The sequence below is a fragment of the Sinocyclocheilus anshuiensis genome, unplaced genomic scaffold, assembly GCF_001515605.1.
Source record: "Sinocyclocheilus anshuiensis isolate Anshui unplaced genomic scaffold, SAMN03320099.WGS_v1.1 scaffold54, whole genome shotgun sequence".
NCBI classification, from domain to species: Eukaryota; Metazoa; Chordata; class Actinopteri; order Cypriniformes; family Cyprinidae; genus Sinocyclocheilus; species Sinocyclocheilus anshuiensis.
This window is the reverse complement of record NW_015547654.1, coordinates 70,234-95,048: the sequence shown is the minus strand read 5'-3', so window position 1 is coordinate 95,048 and position 24,815 is coordinate 70,234. Positions and strand designations below refer to the sequence as shown.

General features: G+C 38.4%; 1 protein-coding gene across 5 annotated transcripts in view; it reads right to left on the bottom strand.

Moving 5' to 3' along the window:
• Nucleotides 1-24,815, bottom strand: part of LOC107702083 (engulfment and cell motility protein 1) — a 74,209-nt gene that overhangs the window by 11,720 nt on the left and 37,674 nt on the right. For all 5 annotated transcript variants that reach the window (XM_016504277.1, XM_016504280.1, XM_016504279.1 and 2 more), the window contains one exon: nt 13,497-13,633. In XM_016504277.1, coding sequence (XP_016359763.1) covers nt 13,497-13,633 — 137 coding nt within the window. The remainder of the gene's footprint in view (nt 1-13,496; nt 13,634-24,815) is intronic.

Here is a 24,815-nt window from a genome sequence, read left to right as displayed (position 1 = left end):
CAAAATCAACCCCAACTTTGCTTTAAAAAGCATCGCAAGATCTCCTAACCGAAGATCACATGATCACAAACGGAAGTGACCATCGCATGTTCCCTTCGCTAATGGATTTCTGGAAGGGCCCTTTGTGAAGGGATTCATTTGTTCACTTTCGTTTGGAACGTCCCTACAAATGGCGTCCCCTTCCCGAAGTGCCCTTCAAGGGCGCAAAAAAGCCGTTTGGAATTCATCCACGTGTTTACACCGGACGCGACGCGATGCGTCCTGTCGCGCCGCGCAGCAACAGCTAAATATCTGTCTACACTGGACACGATAAAGCGACCATTAAAAATCATTTGAAATGTGTGTCAATACGTGGAAGGGCACTTCGTGAAGGGATTAATTTGTTCACTTTCGTTTGGAACGTCCCTACAAATGGCGTCCCCTTCCCGAAGTGCCCTTCAAGGGCGCAAAAAAGCCGTTTGGAATTCATCCACGTGTTTACACCGGACGCGACGTGATGCGTCCTGTCGCGCCGCGCAGCAACAGCTAAATATCTGTCTACACTGGACACGACAAAGCGACCATTGAAAATCATTTGAAATGTGTGTCAATACGTCATAAATAGAACGCGGCAGCAGTTTTCTGTCGGGGATTTGTCATGTCGCGCAGACAGCATCACAGCACTGATTATAATGAGTTCTATAGTATTTTGTCGCGCCGCTTGCGTCCGGTGTAGACACGGTGTGATAGGCGCGCACTCTATATGCACACATGTCAGCAGTGTGGAAGCATTTAAACTGTCCGAGAAAGACGCAAAAATCATTACAAGCACCGACAGCGAGAGACTGTTTACTACTGCATCGCATGTCTTCGATGAAAAGAGGGAGGGGTGATTGTTGTTGGTTACTGTATGATGATTGAAATCGCGAAATGGTCTTAAACAATTAGTAAATAAACTGCAGAACGTTATGTTTAATAAAACACGCACGAAATGCATGTATTCTGACAGCAAACTCGCTGCGCTATCTGCTTGTTAACCAGGGTTCAAAGTCCAAAGCGCGAGGAAAATCTGCGCTGAACCAGTTTTTTACAAGGCATGTGACAAAGCGATACCTGCGACGTATTCGTAATTAGACTCATTTATAAATCTACTGTTGTCAACAAAAAGAAGCATTGAGGTTTTCCTGCGCATTTCCGCCAAAATAAAAGTTGAGAAAAAGCAAGAACTCCATCAACATTCATAAATGTTAGTATTGTAATTTTACTGTTGTTCTGAAAAAAGAAAAAAAAAAGTTAATACATGTATTATAACACACACACACAGTGTTCAAATTGGGATCTGTAATATTTTCTAATGTTTTAAAAGAAGTCTCTTCTCAGCAAGGCTGCTTTTATTTGTGCAGTAAAAAAAAATACATGCCTGATTCAAGAAGGGGGTCTGATGGCCAAAAAAATATTAGTTTACTAACTTATTAATTTTAAGTTAAATTGTGCTTTGTTGGTATAATGTTTGCTAGAAGGTTAAAAAATGTTCAGTGTTAAATATTTTTAAATTTGTTTTTAATTGATTTTTTCTTTGAAAAGCAAGACAAAACAGTAAAAAGCACATTTTGGCTATTTAATTCATGCAATGGTGAAAAAAATTGGCAAAATACATGGGGGAAAAAACTTGAAAAACCGTGTTCAGTATTCGGCCCAGTGTTTCATTTTGTTCGGCTTCGGCCAAGAATTTTAATTTCGGTGCATCCCAAACCAATTCCAGGCAAACGGCTGTGGTACACAAGCCAAACATTGACGAGAAACAGACAAACAAACCAACTGTTAACTAGACTGTCACTTGAATCAGTAAGACAAATAGTGATACATGCACTGAAAAAAGTTTTTCAAGCAGTACTTCATCCAATTAATCATTTGTCTTTCAATTAAATTTACCATTATTGGTTTTATTTTTCAAGTAATATTTTGTTAGTTCGAAACATTGATAAATATAAATATTTTTCATTAAGAGCTCAACTAAAACATATTTGTTTTGACAAATGTAAAATATCAAGGTTAGATGAACTCATATTATTAAGTTTATATCATGACCACGCCTCCTCACACTGGTGCTGCGAGTCCGTTAACGACACCATTTTGTCACTGTGTGATTGTGTGTGAATTCAACGAGCTGTGGATGAGGTGGAAACTTTTTATAGATAAGTTAGGTGTATGGACGTTATTTTCCGCCATTTACCTTTTTTCGCTCTTTCTTTTCCTCGAGAGACTGTTTGTGATCGGCGAAAATTGTTGTTTGTCTAAACGACGGGACATTTCTCATCCGTTAGCTAACGTTAGCTAGTTTTCTCACGCGCCTGCAGCAGACAAAACCGCGCCTGAACCCCGGACCAGCGAGTTCGACAGAGATTATTTTCGTCTTTTCCTTTTTCTTTTGCACTCGGTGTTGTTTATGAGGAGTGTAAGTTAATTTTACTACAAACAGCTTGTAACACTCCAAAGAGAAAGGAAAACTTGAAATCGCATCATATGACCCCTTTAAATTAATTAACGGTATAAATACAAAAACTGATGAATATACTTCTGTTCTATCTAGGTTCAGATCCCTCTTAATGACTATCTTGTTTTGGAAGGAAGAAGAAATGGAAGAGATGCTTTGGAAGTGCAAGTATGGCCCTCATAACTGTGAAAAGAGAGCACAGCTAACATATAAACATTATCCCCCAGATTCACAGGCCAGTCTCAGGCTAAAATGCATGTTCAAGCCGTCTTAATGACAAGACAGACTCCAGTAAGAATCCTCAGCGTTGATCAAGAAAGTTCACATCTAACCCATCTAGAGTGGGAATCATCTTGGAAGAAAACTTTGTAATGGATGAACCGACTGATCTCAGGCCTTCTATGTCCATTTATTCAGACTGATTTATGCCCTGCACCTGGACTAAGTGTATGAAAAGCACTTTATATTTTATTCAGCAGGTAATGCTCAACCTCGGAAAAGGTGAGTTAGCACCTAAAATTCAGTACTGCCAATATTGTGAACTCGGAGTGGAATAAAACCATATAGTTTTGATGCCGTTTGTTGTGATTCTGAGATAAACTGTTTTATGTTCAAATGTTTTTTATGTTAAAATGTAATGGAAATGTTTCCAGATAAAAAAATCATGTTCATTCATCTATATGACATCACATTTTTAACTTGAGCCAATGAAAAATAAATAACTTGCCCTAAACAAATCCAAACAAAAAAATATAGATTTGATCAAAACAAAAATTCTCATCTCAAAGAAATTTCTTTTTATAGTTTTCATAGACATAGAAAATATTGTTTAGGGCAAGTTATTTATTTTTCATTGGCTCAAGTTAAAAAATATAGATGTGAATCATTACCCTAAATTTTTTTAATTGGATGAATGAAAAAATGTTTTTAGTGTGAGCATTAGGTTTTCCTGTCTTTTTTTTTTTTTACAGTCAGATCATAAGCAGTGCATTGAAACCCATGCACATCCAAATGTGAAAAAACAACCATCAACAGACAGAAACAAAAGGAACTAACCCAACATAAAAAGTCATGTGTTTTGTTCAAGGTGGACTATTTTTAACCTTACCTTGCATCTTAACGCAATGCTTATGGATTGCAATACTTATGCATCAAGATGTAAAAAATGTGTAATGCCCAAAGATGTCTATCTGGCCTAAGTGTGCACAGACACACTGCAAAAAAAAAAAAAAAGCCATTACATCGCAGCATGTAGTGGTCCACTAGTTGGTTTACCAGCACCTTTTTGCAGCTACAGCAGTTTGCTCACCTCCCTCGTCCAGACAGCCAATCAAAACTCTTCTCCTAATCAGGGCAGCGAGATTTATCACTCCTGGCTTATTTTAATTACAACGTCGCACATCTATCCACCATAAATTCACATGTATGCCTCTCTGTTTTTCACACCAGCACATAATTAATAGTCGTATTTATTTCCTACCTGTAATTATGCAAAGGCCATTTAGTTTTTTATTGATTTAAGAAGATGAATCACATATAAGTTTATGAGCAGCTTTGCTGTAAACAAAGCTTAGAAAAGGATGATCTTTATTTATAATCCTGACATTTTGTATGCAATTTGATGCATAATATACACAGGAACAGCCTTATTAAAACATTCTGCATGCGTTGCTAAAGCGAACAGTGGCAACAGCCACATCATTGTCTCGGCAGACTTGCCAAATCTTGCGATCCAACTTTACACTAAACCAATCCTAACCTGATGCAATGTGGTAAGATTGCAATATGTTTGTCCATATCAAATACAACATGGCTACAAGATGCAACAAAATCAATCAAAAACCATAGTCACTCAAAAATGGAGAAGTACATCATCTAATCCATAAATATTAAGCAAATTTAACATTATTACATATACATACTGTGTGTCTGATGCAATCTTTGTCATGGAATACACTTGTCTGTTCACACACTTGTGAGTTCAGTTCAGTTCAACATTCATGTTTATTTTAAATTAAATTATTCACAGTCACTTTCAGTATGGCTAGAAAGGTCACGCAACATGATATTCAAACATCGGACCCTTTTAAAACCCAATAATGTACATAGTAAGTACCTATTATCATTGCCAAAGTGTGTATGTTATTGTTCCAGCCATGACATTTCCAAAAAAAGAAAGTGTCTAAAACAGAATTCCATTGCTTGTTGTGTATCTCAATTGTGGCTGGTTATGACAAAAACTCTGATTAACATGGAAAATATACCTTTTATCGTGTGTCGCAGTGTCACGTCTGCTTAGGACATGGTGTTAGGATCAAACTCAAAACCTTCCTATTGACACAGTTCTTCTAAGTCAAAGCTGCTTAATTAGCCTAGGAAGTCACATCAACACTCAAATCTTTACTACAGCTGCAGGATTTGATAATCATCATTTACAACCTGTCAATCACCCAAATAGTGTTTAGATGATAAACTTCAACAAAAAAAAATCTCAAATGGAAAGGAACAGAAAACAAATTTACAATAGAAGCCTGAAAGCATATTGCACTGCACTGTCTGTGGACCCAATGGGGCAATCGGGCACAAAAAGGAAAAGGGACATTTATCCATTCCACAATTGACATGCTAATTATGCCATTTCCTCCCCCTTAACGATTTTCATAACAGTTAATAATGATTCACATCAAAGAAATGGGCATTACTTCAAAGAAAACAAATAGATATAATTAACGGAAAAATCATTTGCTGGAAACACTGACCACAAAGACCAAGTGTTGAATTTAGATGCAGTACAGTCTGGAGTCATTTTTTCATAAATGCTGGGGGTAAGCTTATGAATAACAAGTAGAGTAGACAAGGATAAAACACCTGTGTATGCATATGCATGCCAAGACAGAGAGCTACAGTCTTGCATGCAATAGGATGCTCTGGTTAGACTGGTGGGGAGGAAGCCTATGAATAACAAGTGGAGTAGACAAGGATAAAACACCTGTGTATGCATATGCATGCCAAGACAGAGAGCTACAGTCTTGCATGCAATAGGATGCTCTGGTTAGACTCTGCTCAGAGATGAAAGGATGATGAAAACTAAAAAGATGGAGCAAATTTAATGTGAAACCAAAGGCAGGTAGGTCCATCGAAACTCTTCCACTCTTTCTGACCTGGCTAGGGATACATTGGGTTGTGGAGCAGGTTGCTGGATGCTTGCTGAGGTGTTGGGAGGCATGGCCTGGCACCTACTGGTTTAACAGGATATTAAGCATCTCTGCTTGACCATACAACCTGCAGTCATCTGTAGAGTGATGACATCTGTCAGGCTCCTGTTTTAGGTTGCATCATAAGTGCATAGCCTCCAATTGTTGTCACAGTATGGAGAATGACCACACAGATGCAGAGAAAGCCAATTGCGCAAAGTTTAGACATGCCCATGCTCTCTGACAAGGAAACATTTCATAACAGGTCTTTGAAAAGCATCCCAAAAATTTCCCAGGTCCCAGGTCCTGGAGAACTCAGCAGGTGGCACTCAGTTCTCTTGGGATCCAGCCACACATCCACACCGTTGAAAGGAGCAGACAGAAGTAACTCTTTCACCAAGGGCCAGCATGAAGCATGCTGAAAGCGTGCAATGCATTAAGGTCTCAGGAGACTCAGCTCATAGCGTAGAGTAGTGCTGGTTTTGTATGTGAGAAAGAAAAACACAGAGAAAAAGAACTGAAGGAAAGGAAAGAATGGAATGAAGAAGGATAGGAAGAATAAATGTAAGCATGGAAGGGAAAACAAGGAGGAACGGAAAGGAGGGAAGTAAGGAAAGGGGAAAGAAGTGAAGGAAGCAATGAAGAAGGGCAGAAAGAAAGGAAAAGGGGGAAGGAAAAAACAAGGGAAAGGGAATAAAGAAGGATAGGAAGAATGGATAAAGGAAAGGGAATATGGAAAGTAGAAGAGTATAAAGAAAAAAAAAGGAAAGGAAAGAATGAAGAAAGGAAAGAAAATTCTATTTAACAAAATCTTGCTTTGCAAGGGGAAGTAGTGCTGAGCACGACCAAGCAAAACCTCGAGACATCATTCACTTTACGAGATCTTGCAGATTTATGCTTTGAAAAAAAGCTGCCTGTGATATTACCGTAATCAATCAATGTTAGGCGCTAGCTGACAGCCCATCGCAGAATTCAAAAGTGTGAGGAGATATTTATTGTCTTTTTGATCGTCTACAAAGCACAAAGGACAAGGCCGTATACAAAAGAGATTAACCTCAATACAAGCTTTCCCTGTAAAAACAGCAACAAAAAAAGCCAAACAGACAGTGTTGATCTTCCTACACGTGGGATGCATGCACAAATAATGCTAACTTAAACAGCCACACATCAACGAGAGCGGCTGGAGGTCAATGTGCCATGGAGAAAGGACTGATGGAAAAACGACACATTAAAGCGCTAATTCATAATAAGTACCCAAGGAGGGGCTGGACTACGGAGGAGAGCGCAGGTTGGAGCGCTCGCTCTGGATCTCTTCCTCTTTAATCGTTAGCTGAAATCTGCCTCTAACCTGATTACTACAAGCAGCTTCGCACAAAGCCTGTCCCATCTGTGCGCCTGTTTCATCTCTCGTTTCCCGACAACATCCAGGCAAATTTGCAAACGCCCCTTCATCATTTTCATTCCTCCATACATCACGGTCTCTACAGCAATACTCACATGCCATTGTCACCTCCATGTTTGGGAGCGTGGCTCCACGTTGGTCCAACCCAGTGTAGCAGAGATGAACCCTGACCAAGTGCAGGGACAATCGGATGGCCAGAAGGATGACAAAAAGTGGTGGCAGATGGTTCCCGGGTTGCTTTGTGTGTGTGTGTGCAGATGAAAACAGACCAAGCTTTAGACAAGGGTCGCTTTCGTCTGGCCGTTCATGCCTATTAGCACTGTAAAATCTGAAAGCATCTCCAAGCAGCTCAGTTTATGTCCATTTCAGCGCTTAAGCCTGATTGGCCAGACGCCACGGTTGCTTCAGCCAATGGCGTTCCAGCAATATGGATCACATGGTTTGTATACAAGGGAGGGTGCCTGAAGAGAGAAAGATTGGAAGGGGGAGGGGTCGGGTTTGTGCTAGCTTAAACAGAGTCACTACATCACTACTACTGCGCTTGGATGCACCGAAGTGGCCATTTTAAGTCAGGTGTCATAGCTGCCTTCGTCAGAGATGATTGGGTGGAGAAGACAGCTGTTTATGAACCAAAACACACACGCACACAATAGCTGTTCTATGCTGTCGTGGCGAAGCGGGAGCAGGAGTAATTAGAATGTGGTTGCTATGGAAACAGGTAAACCACTGCCTGTCAGATTTTTTTTTGCCCCAGGAGCATCGTCGAGAGCAGACCTGCCTCCCGCTTCTCGACTCCACACCTCACACACACACAAACACACACACACATACACAGAGATGGACAGACAATATTTACAGGATGTGACAGGCCTATCATGAAGAGAGAGAGAGAGAGAGAGAGAGAGAGAGAGAGAGACAGTGGGGGAGGAGAAAAAATAGCAGGTGCGTAAAAAAATTACACACATGGTCAGAATTGTTGGTACCCTTGGAAAATATGATCAAAGAAGGCTATGAAAATAAATCTGCATTGTTAATCCTTTTGATTTTTTATTAAAAACATTCACAAAAATCTAACCTTTCATTGGAGAATACAAATTTAAAATGGGGGAAATATCATTATAAAATAAATGTTTTTCTCTAATACACATTGGTCACAATTAACAGTACCTTTTTATTCAATACTTTTTGAAACCTCCATTTGCCAAAATAGTATAGGAGTTTTCTCATATAATGCCTGATGAGGTTAGAGAACACCTGACAAGAGATCAGAGACCATTCCTTCATCCAGAATCTCTCCAGATCCTTCAGATTCCCAGCTCCATGACGGTGCTTCTCCTCTTCAGTTCACCACACTCATTTTCTATAAGGTGCAGGTCAGGGAACTGGAATGGCCATAGCAGAAGCTTGGTTTTGTGCCCAGTGACCCATTTTTGTGTTGTTTTTAAGGTTTGTTTTTAGATTATTGTCCGGTTGGAAGATCCAAACATGGCCCATTATAAGAAGTCAGTCACTTTTTGATTTTTTATCTGTTGGTAGGCTATTTGATAATGATGCCATGTATCTAAACAAGATGTCCAGGACCTCCAGCAGAAATATAGGCCCACAACATTAAAAATACAGCAATATATTTAATTGTACACATGGGGTACTTTTTATCCCTGTGTTCACCAAACCCATCTTGAGGGTTTGCCACTAAAAAGCAATTTTTTTAGTTACATCTGACCATAGAAGCTAGCCCCGTTTGAAGTTCCAGTCGTGTCTGACAACTGAATATGCTGGAGATTGTTTTTTGGTGAAAGCATTTTCTTTTCTTTATTTTTTTCTTAAAGCCCTCCCAAACAACATGTGGTGATGTAGGTGCTGTTTGATATATTTTTTTTAGGTTTTCTGACCTAAACCTCTTTTTGGAATTCTCCAGCTGTGATCCTTGAAGAGTCTTTGGCCACTCAAACTCTCCTTCTCACCGTGCATTAGGACGATATAGACACATGTCCTCTTCCAGGCAGATTCATAACATTTTCTGTGGATTGGAACTTCTTAATTATTGCCCTGATGTTGGAAATGGGGATTTTCACTGCTCTAGCTCTTTTCTTAAAACCACTTTCTGATTTGTGAAGCTCAATTATTTTTTGCTGCACATCAGAAATATATTCTTTGGTTTTTCTCATTGTGATGGGAGATTAATTTGGAATTTGGCCTTTGTTTTCCCTCTTATTTATATTCCTGTGAAACAGGAAGCCATGGCTGGATTAACAATGCAGATTTATTTTCACAGCCTTCTTTGATCATATTTACCAAGGGTACCAACAATTCTGACCACGTGTGTAGATGTGAGTATGTGTGAGAAGAGGCAGAGGATGCTGAGGTGCAGTCGTCTGAAAACAGTGGATCTACAGAACAGGGGTGCCAGAACCCACAGTCAGTTACATGTGTGCATATATATTAGGGGTGTAACGGTACACATATTCTTACCAAAAACTTTCGGGTCAAAAACATGGGTCTTCCGGTTCGGTACGCATGTGTATTGTACAAATACAGCATTGTTTTAACCACTGCACGAGTGGAAATTTATGGGAACTGCCAGTTTTATATATTGTTTCTTTTGATAAGAAACTAAGTCTTATCTTTCAAATAATGGCAATTTTTTTTCAGGAAATTCAAACAATAAATGCTGTTTTCACACTCTTTGATGTGGCGTGACAGATCACTGTATAAACAGCTCGTTTCATACTGCATCGTGGAGCGCAAGTGAGCGCGATCATCCCTTTCTCTTTACTACTAGTTTTAACGCAAAATAAACACGAATGAACATCTCATGCCTCATGTAATCGCTCAATCAGTGTTTCAACCACTGCTCTAGCTCTTTTCTTAAAGCCACTTTCTAATTTGTGAAGCTCAATTATCTTTTGCTGCACATCAGAAATATATTCTTTGGTTTTTCTCATTGTGATGGGAGATTAATTTGGAATTTGGCCTTTGTTTTCCCTCTTATTTATATTCCTGTGAAACAGGAAGCCATGGCTGGATAGTTTCATGTTCATAATCACCCTGGTGTGCTCAAAATTGTGAATATGAATGGGAATATATTTCAGATATATTTTACTCATAAGAATTTCTAGGGGTACCAGTAATTGTGTCCAACGTGTATTTGAGAAAAAACATTTATTTCATAATGATATTTCCCCCCCATTTTAAATTCTTATTCTCCAATGAAAGGTTAGATTTTTGTGATTTTTTAAAATAAAAGATCAAAAGGATTAACAATGCAGATTTATTTTCACAGCCTTCTTTGATCATATTTACCAAGGGTACCAACAATTCTGACCACGTGTGTAGATGTGAGTATGTGTGAGAAGAGGCAGAGGATGCTGAGGTGCAGTCGTCTGAAAACAGTGGATCTACAGAACAGGGGTGCCAGAACCCACAGTCAGTTACATGTGTGCATATATATTAGGGGTGTAACGGTACACATATTCTTACCAAAAACTTTCGGTATGGGTCTTCCGGTTCGGTACGCATGTGTATTGTACAAATACAGCATTGTTTTAACCACTGCACGGGTGGAAATTTATGGGAACTGCCAGTTTTATATATTGTTTCTTTTGATAAGAAACTAAGTCTTATCTTTCAAATAATGGCAATTTTTTTTCAGGAAATTCAAACAATAAATGCTGTTTTCACACTCTTTGATGTGGCGTGACAGATCACTGTATAAACAGCTCGTTTCATACTGCATCGTGGAGCGCAAGTGAGCGCGATCATCCCTTTCTCTTTACTACTAGTTTTAACGCAAAATAAACACGAATGAACATCTCATGCCTCATGTAATCGCTCAATCAGTGTTTCAACCACAGCATTTCATTTACCTCAGGCAAGTCATCAGTATCCACAGCTCGTTAGTTCACTAGAGAAATGTCTAGAGAAGAAAAGTCTAGAGAAGAGCATTTCGGGAAATATTAGACAGTCATTATATTTTACTTTACCTGTTAGTGATGTCTTAATTATTTACTTATTTAATGTATGTTTAAATAAATCTGCTATGAAACAAGTTATGACAGCCACTGTGTAAATGAATATATTTCAGTAACAAATAGAAATTTTATAATTTATAATTTAATTTAAAAACTGCATTATGTGCAATTTACATGTTTGAATACAATTTTTTTAAAGATATATCTTTTGGCGTTTATTGCCTTTTATTAGGATAGGACAGTAATTTAGACAGGAAGTGAAGTGGGGGAGAGAGAGAGGGAATGGGATCGGGAAAGGTCCGTGAGCCGGGATTCGAACTCGGATCGCCTAAGTAAAACGGCACTGTATGTCGGCACACTGCCCACGAGGCTATTTGTGCTGACTGCATACAATTTTTTTTTTTAACATGAATGTTGATTATTATATTTAAAAATAAATGGTAATTAAATTTAAGTTTGGGCTCTGTTGTTAATTGTTACAATTGTAATAGTGCAAAAGACCTCCCTAGCATAAGCTGAGGTAGATTTTTATTTTTAATTATAATTTAATTTATTTAAAGAAAGAGCAATTTGTTCAGTAAACCACTGTTTAATAAAAAAAAAATTGTTTAGTTTTCTCTGTACATTATTTCTCACTCAATGTATATACATATGTAATAAAAAAAAGCAAACGTTAAACTAGCTTCAAGCCATGCTTTAAGAGCTCAACAAGAATGAGCTCAAGGGAGGCAAAAGAAGATGCTGCCTCCTACAATTTTTTAGGGGAAAGCACTGCTGTGCTTGCCTCCTCTGAGAAAACTGGCTGGGATCATTATATATTCTTATAGAAACTGGAGTGAGGATGTATTATAAAGTTGATCCTTTTCTAGAAATGAGTATTCTATTGCATTAAAGGCTTAAAGAGTTATTTATTTATTCTGGAAGGATACAAGACCAACATGTAATTAACAACTGTCTCTTAAAATTGTAAGATACTATACAAAGCTAAAGTTAAATCAGCTTGGGAAGGTGACATCTGAGCAATGAAACAGAGTTATTACTCTTTAAGTCTGTATTAAGCTCCCACAAAAAGGTGGGTGGAGAGATGGGTCTAATCTTCTTCATTCAGGATTGTGTCCACACAGGACAAGTAAATACAATGGATGTCGAGATTTAGGTGTTACACTCATTTTTTATTCTCTAAAGAGAAAAAGGATTGAGAACTTCTACTGCCATGATTGAAGGAATTACAGTCGTTCTGCTGATGATGTTCCATTGATAAGATAGTGATGGTCTTATTACTCCATGCATGTCAGAATTGATGTTTATGTGGATTGTTATTTAGAGATCCACTGCTTTGTATTTCCCCAAATTTGTATTTTGCTCCAAGGGAATAGAGGCAAGAATCACTAATACACAAATCATTATATGAAACAAGAGCTTGATGGGACTAAAGTTTTGATTTGTGCATTTCACCATCTCAACCTTCTTGCTACCATCAAAAGAACCTGAAACAAATCAATACTGATGGCAACTTTTCATCCCTCTAGTAAAGTTTAAGACAAAGACTACTTCCATGTGTGCACACTGTTAGACAACTGTCAGAAAGAAAGAATTGGGAGTTCTGATCACCAGATTAAACAGCAGTTTTATCTCTATTTTCAGCAAGCCTATTTATAATGAGGCAGGAATACAGACGAGGGGCAAAAACGAGCAGGTTTTCTCAGATGTGCTGCTCATATAAGAAAACAAAGGATGATGAATTTAATCACAGTGTCCAGAGAGACATGCTCCAGGGAGATATTTTAAAAATGAGTTTTCATGTCCATGAATCTTAATTAAGCTCAAATATACAGCTTTACATGAGATGGTCTTTTATCCTGTGCTACAACTTGGGGACAAGTTTGCTGTGTGATTATCATAATTACACAAACAACAGCCTAGCAAATCTCATCCACCTCTTTTACCAGAAAAAAGTTTGCCTCTGTCAAGAGCCTGGAACTATCATTTTCACCAGCACTAACTTCAGTGAGCCCTGCCTTTCCAAGTAGTGTGAAGTAGTGATAGACCAGTTGTCTAATAACTAAGCTTGATTGGCTGATAAACTATTTCAAAATATGGTGAGAGACCTGCCACCGCATTAGAACATTTTCTATTTTCAGCTCTGAGTAAATGTCTGAGTAATGTCAAATTTTAGGGCTGTGTTCACTAGCATACTAGATAATGCTATGGTTTTGAAACTGGTATCAAATTTTAAGGATCCTGGTGTATTGACTGCTAAAATTTTGGTATCATGAAACCCTAGCATCGGCAAATCAAAAACCCATATTGGTTGACCAGGAAGATGTGAGGGGAAGATGAGAGAATAACACAGAACACTCAAGAGAAAGTGAACGAGCAAAACAAAGTAAGGTAAAGGGTGACCGATGTTGAGTTAAACAGAGGTGCGGGGTCTCAATCAAAAGGGTTGCTCTTACCTTATTGAAGTCTTCAGAAGTGGCTCTCATCTCTTTCCAGGTTTTGTTGAGTAGTTGGATACAGATGCAAAAGAACTCCTCAAACGAGCGGTCGTGGGTGAAAAACATCGGGTGGAAGTCATGGCAGTTTTCGCTGGCTGTGAACAAACAAATGAGACAAAGTGATTTATATTGTCAAATGCTGCACACCAATCCACCTGAAGAAAGTTGATTTATCAGGTAAAGCAGCAATACCTGTATCTCATGACTCAACTACACCCTTTATTAATGTTGATCAGCATGTGAGTCTCAAGAGAACTTCTGACTCTCCAACAGGGACTTTGAGCATGAACTTTTAAGGAGGCTCACGTGTCTGCTTTCTTTGCCAGCTTCAGCCCTCACGTGGGCTTCTCATGCACTGACACATCAGATATGGCTGGGAACGAATGGTGCTACCTCATGATGCATCTCTCTGAAAGAACCTCTTGGCAGAGCAGACGATTATTCTCAAGCAAGAGAAGCACGCGCTTGGCTCTCAGGACACCTACACATTTTAAGTGAATGTGAACAGTTGGTTAAAAATGGCATTTTTATAGCTGTGTTTTCTTTCACTGCATTCCCCTGCCAGCCAGTCACTGGTCTTAATTCAGAAATAAAAAAAATAAAAAAAACTTTTGAAATTCTCAAGAGCCTTAAGTGATTCTCTCTGTTCCCCACCAAAAATGAATATCATTATGCTGTACTAGTTTGTGTTACATGTGGTCTTGGTCTGGATACCTCCTAAGATCACATAAAGGTGGCCCTTTTTCAGGTTCTCATTACTTCTTCATTACGTCTCAGTCTGGTTTGGGTTTTATAATGGGCTGTCACTGAGCATCTGTCGGCCTAGTTTTTGAGGTGTCTTTGGATAATTGAGCATGTTTGGATAATGGAGCATGTTCAGCTGTTCAGTTTAGAGAACCAGTGCACAAGAACAAAAACAAAAGTGACAGAAGTCAGGTTACAACCAAGACCCAGGGCTGACAATGCCAATGACATTTGCAGCTTGAAATTATATACAAACCCATCTATCAGGATCAAGATAGACGTGAAAATGGTCAGCAATGACGCTTTGTTTACTTTTTTATATTTGCAGTCCTAGCTCTTCTGTTTTCTCTTTTTTAACCAATGAATCCAGACTACTGCCATCTGCTGGTATGGAGACAACTTTTGTCTTTCATGCATGTGTAGAACATACATGCCAGTTGGACATTGGCTGTAGTCTTTGAGGTGTGTTCAAGTGGCCCACATGCAGGAAATACCATATTTGGCTTCCTTCGCTGCTAGTTCTTTAATGTCAGCTTCCTGTCTACTGTAGGCCTTTATACGGTATCAGGTCTGGATCTTCTCAACAGAACAGCTGAATCCCAAGTCTTTCTTCAAAAAAGATTATTCTGTGAACATTTAACTTACAATTGTTACTCTTGAAACTTTCTTACTTGTAGAGAAACTCACTTTATTCTCTTTCTTTTGTCTCATGGTGTCCCATTTTTTACTTTTCTGAGCAGTTCTGGAACTTCTCATCTCCCTTTTTCCCCACAAGGAAATTGCTTTGTTGTATCCCTCATGTCGAAGTCGCTTTGAATAAAAGTGTCTTCTAAAGGAATACATGTAAATGGATCTGGGTCTCACTTTACAGTCAATATATTCAGCATTTCTCTTTTTCAGTTCATTAAAATGGCTCTTTGACTGACAAGCGTCAAGGTGTATTGGCCTGAGTCATAGCAGGTATGATAGTGGCCTGGGTCTAGGAGGGTTTGATCTTGACTCCTATTAGCCTCTTACTAGGCTTACAAGCACATAAAATGCTACGCACATAGAGATGGCATATAGGTGGATGAGATGTTGGCTGATTACCCTCATACGAATGATAAGAGAGAGACTTTCTCTTCATCTCGCCACTTCATAAATGATCCTCAAAGATTTTTCCCCCCTGGGATATTACCAAAGCAGGATTATGGAATGAGAGCTCTGTGATGATTTATGCGAGATTAGTGCTTTATAAAAAAGCTTGAATCAAATCAGAATGGCTGCGTGGGAAATTAAAGTATGGGAGAGCGCTATAAAAACGGAAGGTGCCATTATTGTGTTCATAAACAGCAGCAGTCAAGGTGAAAATGAAACCCGGGCTTTCACCCTGAGGCAGCTATGCTGCTTTAATACAAACACTACTCGAGTGGAATGGTTGCTTTGAATGAGAGCCACTGTTTGAAGCTTCAGAGTACCGTCAAAGCCCCTGCAGTTGGCCAGTAATTGCATTGGCTAGATAGAAATTGAAACTTCACAGCATAATGAATGATGCCTGGAGGGGCAATGGGGCTTTCATTGAGTGTGACGTCAAGTGGACCAGTCAATCTTAGACTCAATCCACCAGACCGCCCTAGTCACAGGGCCTGGTCCTTTGGGATGGCTCCAACTGATTCATTGTAATAGTTTCCTTCTCCTTCAGAAGTCAGAGGAGTTCAAGGGTGTGCTGAAGGGGAGGGCAGCACTATCAGCTCCCGCATGCTGAGGAATGAAATGTCAGAGTCACTTTGGCTCTCACCTAAGCCCTGAGCTCACAGGTTTGAACAGTATTAACAGTCTGACGCAACTCCACAACTCTAGCTGGCAGTCATGCTGAATGCAGAATCTCATTAAACCAGAATGTTCTCTCGTATCGTAACTAAAGGATCCTCAAAGATCTTCCTGACCTTTTATCTTCAAAGCTGTGCACAATCCTTCCTTTATTTTAATTTTACTTTCTGCAGCTTCAAAGTTATTAGTCATTTGCGACTCAGGTGATTAGCTCAAAAAGTTCGCATGAGCAAAAACGGCAGAATTCAGTGACATATTTCCATGGATGCTGCACCTGCAGAGCAACAGCCCTTGAGATGTATGGGAGTATTTGTGCAGTTATTATAGACCTCCTATCCATTATGTCCACATTCACAAGTACGATTGCATCATATAACATCATTACATCATTTTAGTCAGTTTCCCATGACTGACACATAACTGAGGAGGCAGAGATATTATGTGCATGGTGTGAATATTAACATGGGCTTTATGCCCTCCGGCTAACAACCATAGCACAGTGTAAATAGCATACAATTCAACATGTCAACTGGTTAGCTGGGCAAGCAGAAGGGCTGTCAGATACACATTAAAAAACCTGTTGCAATTTTTATGCAACAAACGAGATGACCTTAAATCCGTTAGCACAGTCATGTCTGACCTCCCATACTCCCCCTCTGAGTCTGCCATGAATCAGCATCATACTAGCATTCAATGCAGGATGAGTTATGATTCCTCACATAGAATTCTATGAAAACACATCCTTTAACACTTGTTTTCAGTGCATAATAGGCCTGCCAATCATTGATTTTACAATTGACTTTACAAAAGTAGTTTTAGAAGCCAATATAGTGTTACTTTTAAAATGTGAAAATTATCACAGCAATCCACACAGGATGTGAAATGTGGTCCAACACATGGAAGTCTAACTGTGACAAACTCTTTATGATATTGATTCGACGTCATTCACTTATGTATTGTTTATAGAGAAATGATGTAATGGAGTGGCCATCTGCTGATGCCTCAAGGCAAATGACGAGCCACAAAGTGCAGAAGTGAATCATCCACAACAGAAGATAAACCATGCGGTCTGAACTGTCTGCTGTGGAAGACACATGCAGCCACTTCATACAAGTTGCATGAGGTAGACTGAACTCTGAGCAGCTTGATGATTGAACAATGGTTCATCTTTGAGAATCTGGATCACACAACTGATCCTCCAGAGTACAGGCTTTGCAAAGACTTGTCTGGGTGGTCTTTAAAGAAGACGTGATCTTCTCACATACTAGGAATCTGCCCAGGAATTTGACCCATATGTCCATATCCTGGTGCATCTGTGGGGAGGTCATAGGACTGTAACACTGACAGATGCATTGGCCACCCCTGCGTATCTCCAATTCTGACATGATCGTGTCACTTCCTGACAGATAATTACGGAAGACAAGAAGACAAACAGATGCATCTTAGGGGAGGAAAACAACAAACTAAACAAGCGAGTACAAGCCTGAAAGCCCCAAGGATGACATTCAAACATCACACAGAGAACAATGAGACGTCAAGGCAAGATGACAGCTGCGAGAGGTCATCTTCGAGGCAAGAACTGTGATGAAATGATGAATTTACAGTGATGGATACCACCCTGGCTCTTCAATGCAGAGGGAACACCCGTCAAGACAAGGAGAATGAAATAATCATAGCCATTACACAAGTACACCGTGTGACATCTCCAGAGGGAAATCAAGTCCCAAAAATATGGAAAGCCACATTACAATTGGTCTTAAAGGAGAAATGTATCCAAAAAAGAAACTATCATATGACTTCGCTAAAGACTTGGAATTGAATTTTAATATATTTTAAAGTACTTCTAAAGTTTAGGTCCTATTACATTGTAATTACATGGATTTTCATTTTTGGTTAACATTTTAAATCATCTTCAAACAAATGTTCAACAGAGAGATCATGGAGAAATATTACTTGAGGCAGGTCTGCCAACATGATGTAAGCAACTGATGATACATGGCAGATGAGAGCTGCCAATCTGTTCATTTGTCTCATACTCAAACTCAAAACCTGCCACAAGCTATCATAAACATACTTAAATCCACCAACTATAATACAGAGGTCAACTATAATAAACACGTCAGTCCACTAACTCCCATAAATGCATGTCAATCTACAAAATATCATACACACTGTACACAGACTATTAATTTCCTTTGTAAATAAACTGGATTGTATCTATTTAATCACACAACACAAAATCTATCTTGCTGTGTAATATAAGCACAGCAGATGTTCTACTGGACCTGAACCTCTGTGTTTGTCAGTGTGTGTGTGTGTTTGAATGTGAGTGAGATGCTGACAGCAGCTGCATCTGTTCACTCATCTATTTTGCATGAGAAAACTTGACCACACCAATGGCACAGCTGTCTCATATTTTTTTAATCCATTTTTTTTAATCCATTCATTCTGTCCTGAAAAGACCTTCCAACAGTCTGACATTTCGTACAGTGTTCAGAAATTAACTTCAATTGTCATCCCCAAAATGGGACAACTTTAAGCTTAACTTCTACGTGGACAAGTTAACTCGTACAGACTTTATTTCTTCTGTGGAAAACAAAAGAAGATCTTTTGAAGATATATACTTTATGTTATATCTATGTTTTGTTTTTGTCCATACAATTAAAGAAAATAGGGCTCAATGTTGTTTTGAATCCCATTAATTTTCACTGTATGGACAACTGGTTTGGAACAATGCAATGGTGATAAAAAAGGTGATATAACTTTATTTTTGGACAAGCTTAGATCTTTAAGTTAACTTTAATCAAATTTAAGAGGCTAAAGAAAAGTTTCATCGTCTCATCCACATTAAAATGTATTAAAATTAGGCCCTGTTTACACTAATGCGTTTTTGTTTTAAAACGGCATTTTAAAATGAAAACGATCCTGGTCTACACTGGTGTTTTCACTGCATTTCAGAAACGATCTCCATCCACACTTCACAACCGACACATGTCACATGACCATTCATGCAGGTACAACATTGAGCATGATGTTATTGTCAAGGATACGCAGAGCGAATGTGGGCAGCCACGCCATCGTTTTCATAAGTCTCCGTTTTGGTCCGTTTACACTGAAACGCAAACCCAGAGTTTTCTAACTAAAAAGGGGTCTGCAGCGTTTTCGAAAGTATTCATTTTCGAGGGTCGAAAACGCCAGAGTAGTGTAAATGACAGGCGTAACTGTAGCAAAAGTTATGCATTTTAAAACTAAAACACACAAGTGTAAACTTAGCCTTAATGTCAAATGTACATTGTACATGTGAAATGTACTTCCAACAGACAGAGGAGGTACCTCACGTGGCAAGATGGCGCCTGTGTTTGGCTTTGCCGCTGCCACTGTCTGTCTACCGCGTTGTGTCCTACCTGTCCTGTGCGTCATTCTGTTTTTTCTGTTGCTTCTTAATGATGGACTCACTGCTCAGGTGTATGATGATAGCCAAACTCTTCTACTCATAAGATCATCAATGGTAGATCATAATATTCCACCACTCTGGGCTGATATTCCACACACATTATTGTCCATCAGTCCACTCAGCTGGTCTTTTTGACCGAAGTTCCAGAAGACATCGGAGGAAGCGGGGGGGAGAAGGGCCGGGTTTCAGGTGAAGCTGAGGCTGTCCTGGAAGCGAGGAGTCATCGGAAAACGGCGTCGTTCGCTTCAGATGAGCTCAGCCTCTGTATATTCGGCCCATCTGTGGAATGAGTTTCCCTTGTCTACGGCTGACAACGTCAGATTCTCCTATCTCCGTCCTGTCTTCCCAGATACGTTTGTGGAGACCTTCTTAGATGATTTAAGTGATTTTTTATTATCTATTCTTAAGCTCACTAAAATTGTGATTGTTGGTGACTTCAACATTCATATTGATGATGTTTCTGATAAATTTGCAACTGATTTTATAAATATTACTTCTTCTAAATATTAGTCTTTTAATCTCATCCAATATGTTACCGGTCCTACTCATATAATAGGGCATACTTTAGATCTTGTTTTCAGTTGTGGTTTAAATATTGGTTCTGCTTTGTCTGAAGATATTTTTATTTCAGATCATAATTGCATTTCATTCGACTTATTTTGTCATTTAGATTCACCATCCTGTAGTCGAGTAATTAATTCTCGCATCCTGAATAACCTTTCTGCAGAAAAATTCTCTGCTTTCTTTGATAATTCATCCATTAATATGTCAAATAGTAGCGTTGATGTTCAAGTACAATCTTTTAATGAGCACTGCCTTTCTGTCTTGGATGAAGTTGCTTCTGTGAAATCCAGAGCAGCTCGTCTGATAAATTCCACCCCTTGGATCAATGATAGTATCTGCTCTTTTAAACGTATTTGTCGCAAAACTGAGTGTCTGTGGAAATCTACTCGACTATTAGTTCACTATCTGCATTATGGTTAAGGATGCCAGAATTAAGTACTTCTCCAATTTAATATCTAGCAGCAGACATAATCCCAAAATTTTGTTTGACACTATACATAACATTGTCTCTCCTCCATCACCTGCGGTTCAAATCGCTTCAGTTGATGAGTGCAACAGTTTACTCCTTTTTTAAACCTTTTTTAAACTCCTTTTTTTTAAGATAAACAATATACAAAATAATATTACTCTCTCTCCTTCACTTCAAATACCTTGCGTCTCCAGGCCAGTAACCCTGGAGAACTTTTCCCCCGATAACAATTTATGATCTCACTAAGGTAGTTAGTTCTATGAAAAATTATTCTAGTTCTCTGGATGTGGTACCCACTGCCTTGTTTAAAAATGTTATTGACATAATTGGTCCCTGTGTGTTATCTATAATTAATAATTCATTAACATCAGGTCAAGTTCCAGTTTACTTTAAACAAGCTGTGGTTCAACCTATTCTAAAGAAAACAAATCTGGATCCATCTTTACCCCAAAATTATAGACCTATTTCTAAGTTACTTTTTATGGCTAAGGTCCTGGAAAAACTTGTTGTAAATCAGCTCTTAGCTGTTTTAGATGGTTATAATGTGTTTGATAAATTCCAATCTGGCTTTTGTCATATGCACTCAACTGAAACTGCTCTTCTTAGAGTTTTAAACGATTTGTTAATGCAAGGTGATGCAGGAGAATGCTCTGTATTGGTTTTATTGGATCTCACTGCTACTTTTGATAGAGTTGATCACTGTATATTAGTTGAGAGGCTTAGACAGCAGGTTGGTATCTCTGGAACAGCCTTGAGTTGGTTTTCATCATACTTATCAGACAGGTCTTTCTCAGTAAGAGTTCAAAATTATACCTCATCAAAAGGCACCTGTGTCCTGTGGTGTTCCCCAGGGTTCCGCTTTGGCCCCATTGCTTTTTGCTTAGTATTTGCTGCCTCTGGTGCAACTGATAAGTAATTTTGAAGGTATTCGCTATCATTGCTATGCAGATGATATTCAACTATATATTTATTTTAAGTCACATGAAATTACAAAATTGTCTACTCTTTTAAATTGTATAAACTCTATTAAAGTCTGGATGGCAAATAATTATTTACAGTTAAATCCTGAAAAAAACAAAAGTATGTATCTCGGCTCCTGCTGGTGTTCTCCTGAAAGTGATGGAAAGTCTTGGTTCTTTATCGCATTCTGTTAAATCTACCCTTCGTAATTTAGGTGTTCATATGGGAAAGCCTTCAGTCTTGATCAACATGTGAATTATTTGGTTCGTAACTGTTTTTATCAGTTGAGAAACATCGCAAAATTGAGGCCAGTTGTGTCCACAGCAGAGATGGAAATGATTATACATGCATTTATTTCCTCCCGCCTTGATTATTGCAACTCTCTTTTTACCCGTCTTAGTATTTCATCCCTCAAATGTCTATAAGTGGTTCAAAATGCTGCTGCTAAGCTTTTAACCAAGTCATCAAATAGTTCTCACGTAACCCCAATTTTAATTTCTTTACAATGGCTCCCTATCAAATTTAGAATTCATTTTAAAATACTTGTGATGGTGTTTAGAGCGTTGCATGGTCAAGCCCCCGTGTATATAAAAGAGATGTTGAAACCCTATAACTCTAGTAGGAATCCGAGATCCTCAAATCAGATCCTGCTAGTTGTTCCACATTCTAGATTGAAGACAAAAGGAGAATGTGCCTTTGAAGTAGTTGCTCCCAAGTTGTGGAATGCTCTTCCTCTGAAACGGATATCTGTGGACTCTATGGACATTTTTAAAAAGCAGCTGAACACTCACTTATTCAAACTTGCTTTTGTCTAATTTGTTCTTTTAATTGTCATCTCTATTTTTATTCTTCATTTTACAAATTTTGTTGTAAAGCACTTTGTGACACTTGCTCTTGAAAGGTGCTATAGAAATAAACATTACTTACTACATTCTAATGATATTTTAATGGCTTTGCAATGTATACATCAAAACAAAGAAGGCAAATTCACTGATATGGTACTGATATGCATTTTATGCCTGGCCTATAATAATGTGTATTATAGACCAGGCTTAAAATGCAGTACTCCATACAACAGGGCTTCTATGCCCCATCTATTCACAAAGTGGTCCTCAGCCTCAAAATGGTTCAAGACCCCTTTTAACCTGCTATTTTCAACTTCAACTATTCTCGACTTTAACTAGACAAAATACTACATGTTAGTGGTTCTTTTGAACCTCTTTTTGAGCTGCTAATGGAACCTTATAATCTGAATCATCCGCAGGGATCACTTGAAAGGCAGTGTAAATTTCCATTTAACTCAACTTGGCTCTTTAGCGTCCATCGTCCTCTCCATGTAATTGCCCGCACAGTGTGTATTTTTGTCAGCATTTGTGCATTGTGCCATGAGTGGTCTTCTTACCCAGCACAGCTGAAGCGAAACTGAGGTACTTCAATAGTACAGCCTGTCAATACCGACATCCATATCCACTAACTTCTGTACGGAGGAGAAAAAGAGCCTCAGCGAGTACTGAAGCAGATGATGTTCCTAGGAGAACATTTCCCACTAAACAAATACACTTCAATGGTTAACAAGACATGTGGGAGCTCTATGTCAATATGCAGAAAGGAACACTTTTTACTCATTGTATTTTTTTTCCACAGCATTTCAGTAGGAACTAGAGCAAACAGAAGATCATTCTGGTTTCATCCACAGACTCAAAATTGATGCCTCAGGCATTTACACAGGCTTGCCCAGGCATGGCGCCATGTGCCCGTCTTAAAAGTGTGCCATATCTCAGTAGGGAGCTCATGATGGAGCAGCAGGGATGTCAAAAACATCATCTGAGAGGTGTGAGATAATGCGGACAGTTACAGACAAGCCTATTCCTGATGCTGTTAACCCACAGCATCATCTGTGCGGAGCTGAAGATCACTGATGCTCATGGGTTTATTAATGAAATTAAACTCCATGGACATTGAAGTGATCTGACTGTGACATGCTCACTGTGATAGTTTTACAAATTATAATACAAAACAAGGCCAGAATTGGCAGTCAATTCATCCCTGGATTGTTTAAAATTAATATTATTTAAAATTTTTACACAATTGTTCACTGAATATCTCTTAATTTATCTAAATTTGTATACAAACTAGCATTCAAAAGTTAGGGGTCAGTGGATTTTTTTTTTTTTAAGAAAGGACTTTTAATTCAGCAAAGCTGCCTTAAATTGACCAAATGTGACATTAAAGACATTTATAATGTTTCAAAGTTAGTTTTCAAATAAATGTGTTGTTTTTAACTTTATATTCATCATAGAATCCTAGAAAAAGTATCACAGTTTCCACAAAAATATTAAGCACCACAACTGTTTCTAACATTGATAATAATAAGAAATATTTTTTGAGCAGCTAATTAGCATGTTAGAATGATTTCTGGCATTCACACGGGGTGTCAAGCGTCAACGCCTCTCAATAGGCTTGTTTGAGATGAGCAAAATCTGCTGGTTCAGACAACTGTGACGCTGCGTTCTCTTCTAAAATGTAAAATTTTTTATCTGATTCCATGTGATTATGTGTTTAAATTATGCAAGAATGTTCCCAAACACTATGACAGTACCATCTCTGTGTGAGATAATGTGATGGTTGTCATATTGCTATAAAAATCTAAAATATATGTTTGTATTAAAGTAAAAATGGATGATAAATATGCCTTTTGTATGGAATTGAATAGCAAGCACCTTGAGTGTCTTGTTCATCATATTTACTTTCATATAAAAGCAACAGAACTGAAATTATATCATGTTTATTAGCAACACAGCACGTGAGTGTTGGTCTATCTATCTCCAGGGATTTCATTTGCATATAACACACAAAAAAAGAAATGGTCATCTTTGTGTTAATATGCCTTGTCCCCGACCGTGTGTGTATTTATTTGCTGGACATGGGATTAACTGTAAAAACCCGGTATAACCCGGGATAACGGATCTATCGGCTTTACGGAACCCCGACTGACAGGACTGTTTTTCTTCTTTTTATTTGTATATGTATAAAAATTATGTCCGCATATTTTAGTAGGCCTATAACATTTTTTATACTCTGTCACGTATAGCACAGAGAGTGAGAACGAAAAATAATATTTGATTCATGAACGAATTTTTGACAGAACTATCTAACTATCTGACTATCAGAGGAAAAAATAAAGACAATAGTTACACCCCATTTTTTTCATAAAGAACAAACAAAATTGTAATTAGTAGAGTTTTATTTCTAAAACGAATCAAACTAATAAAAATAA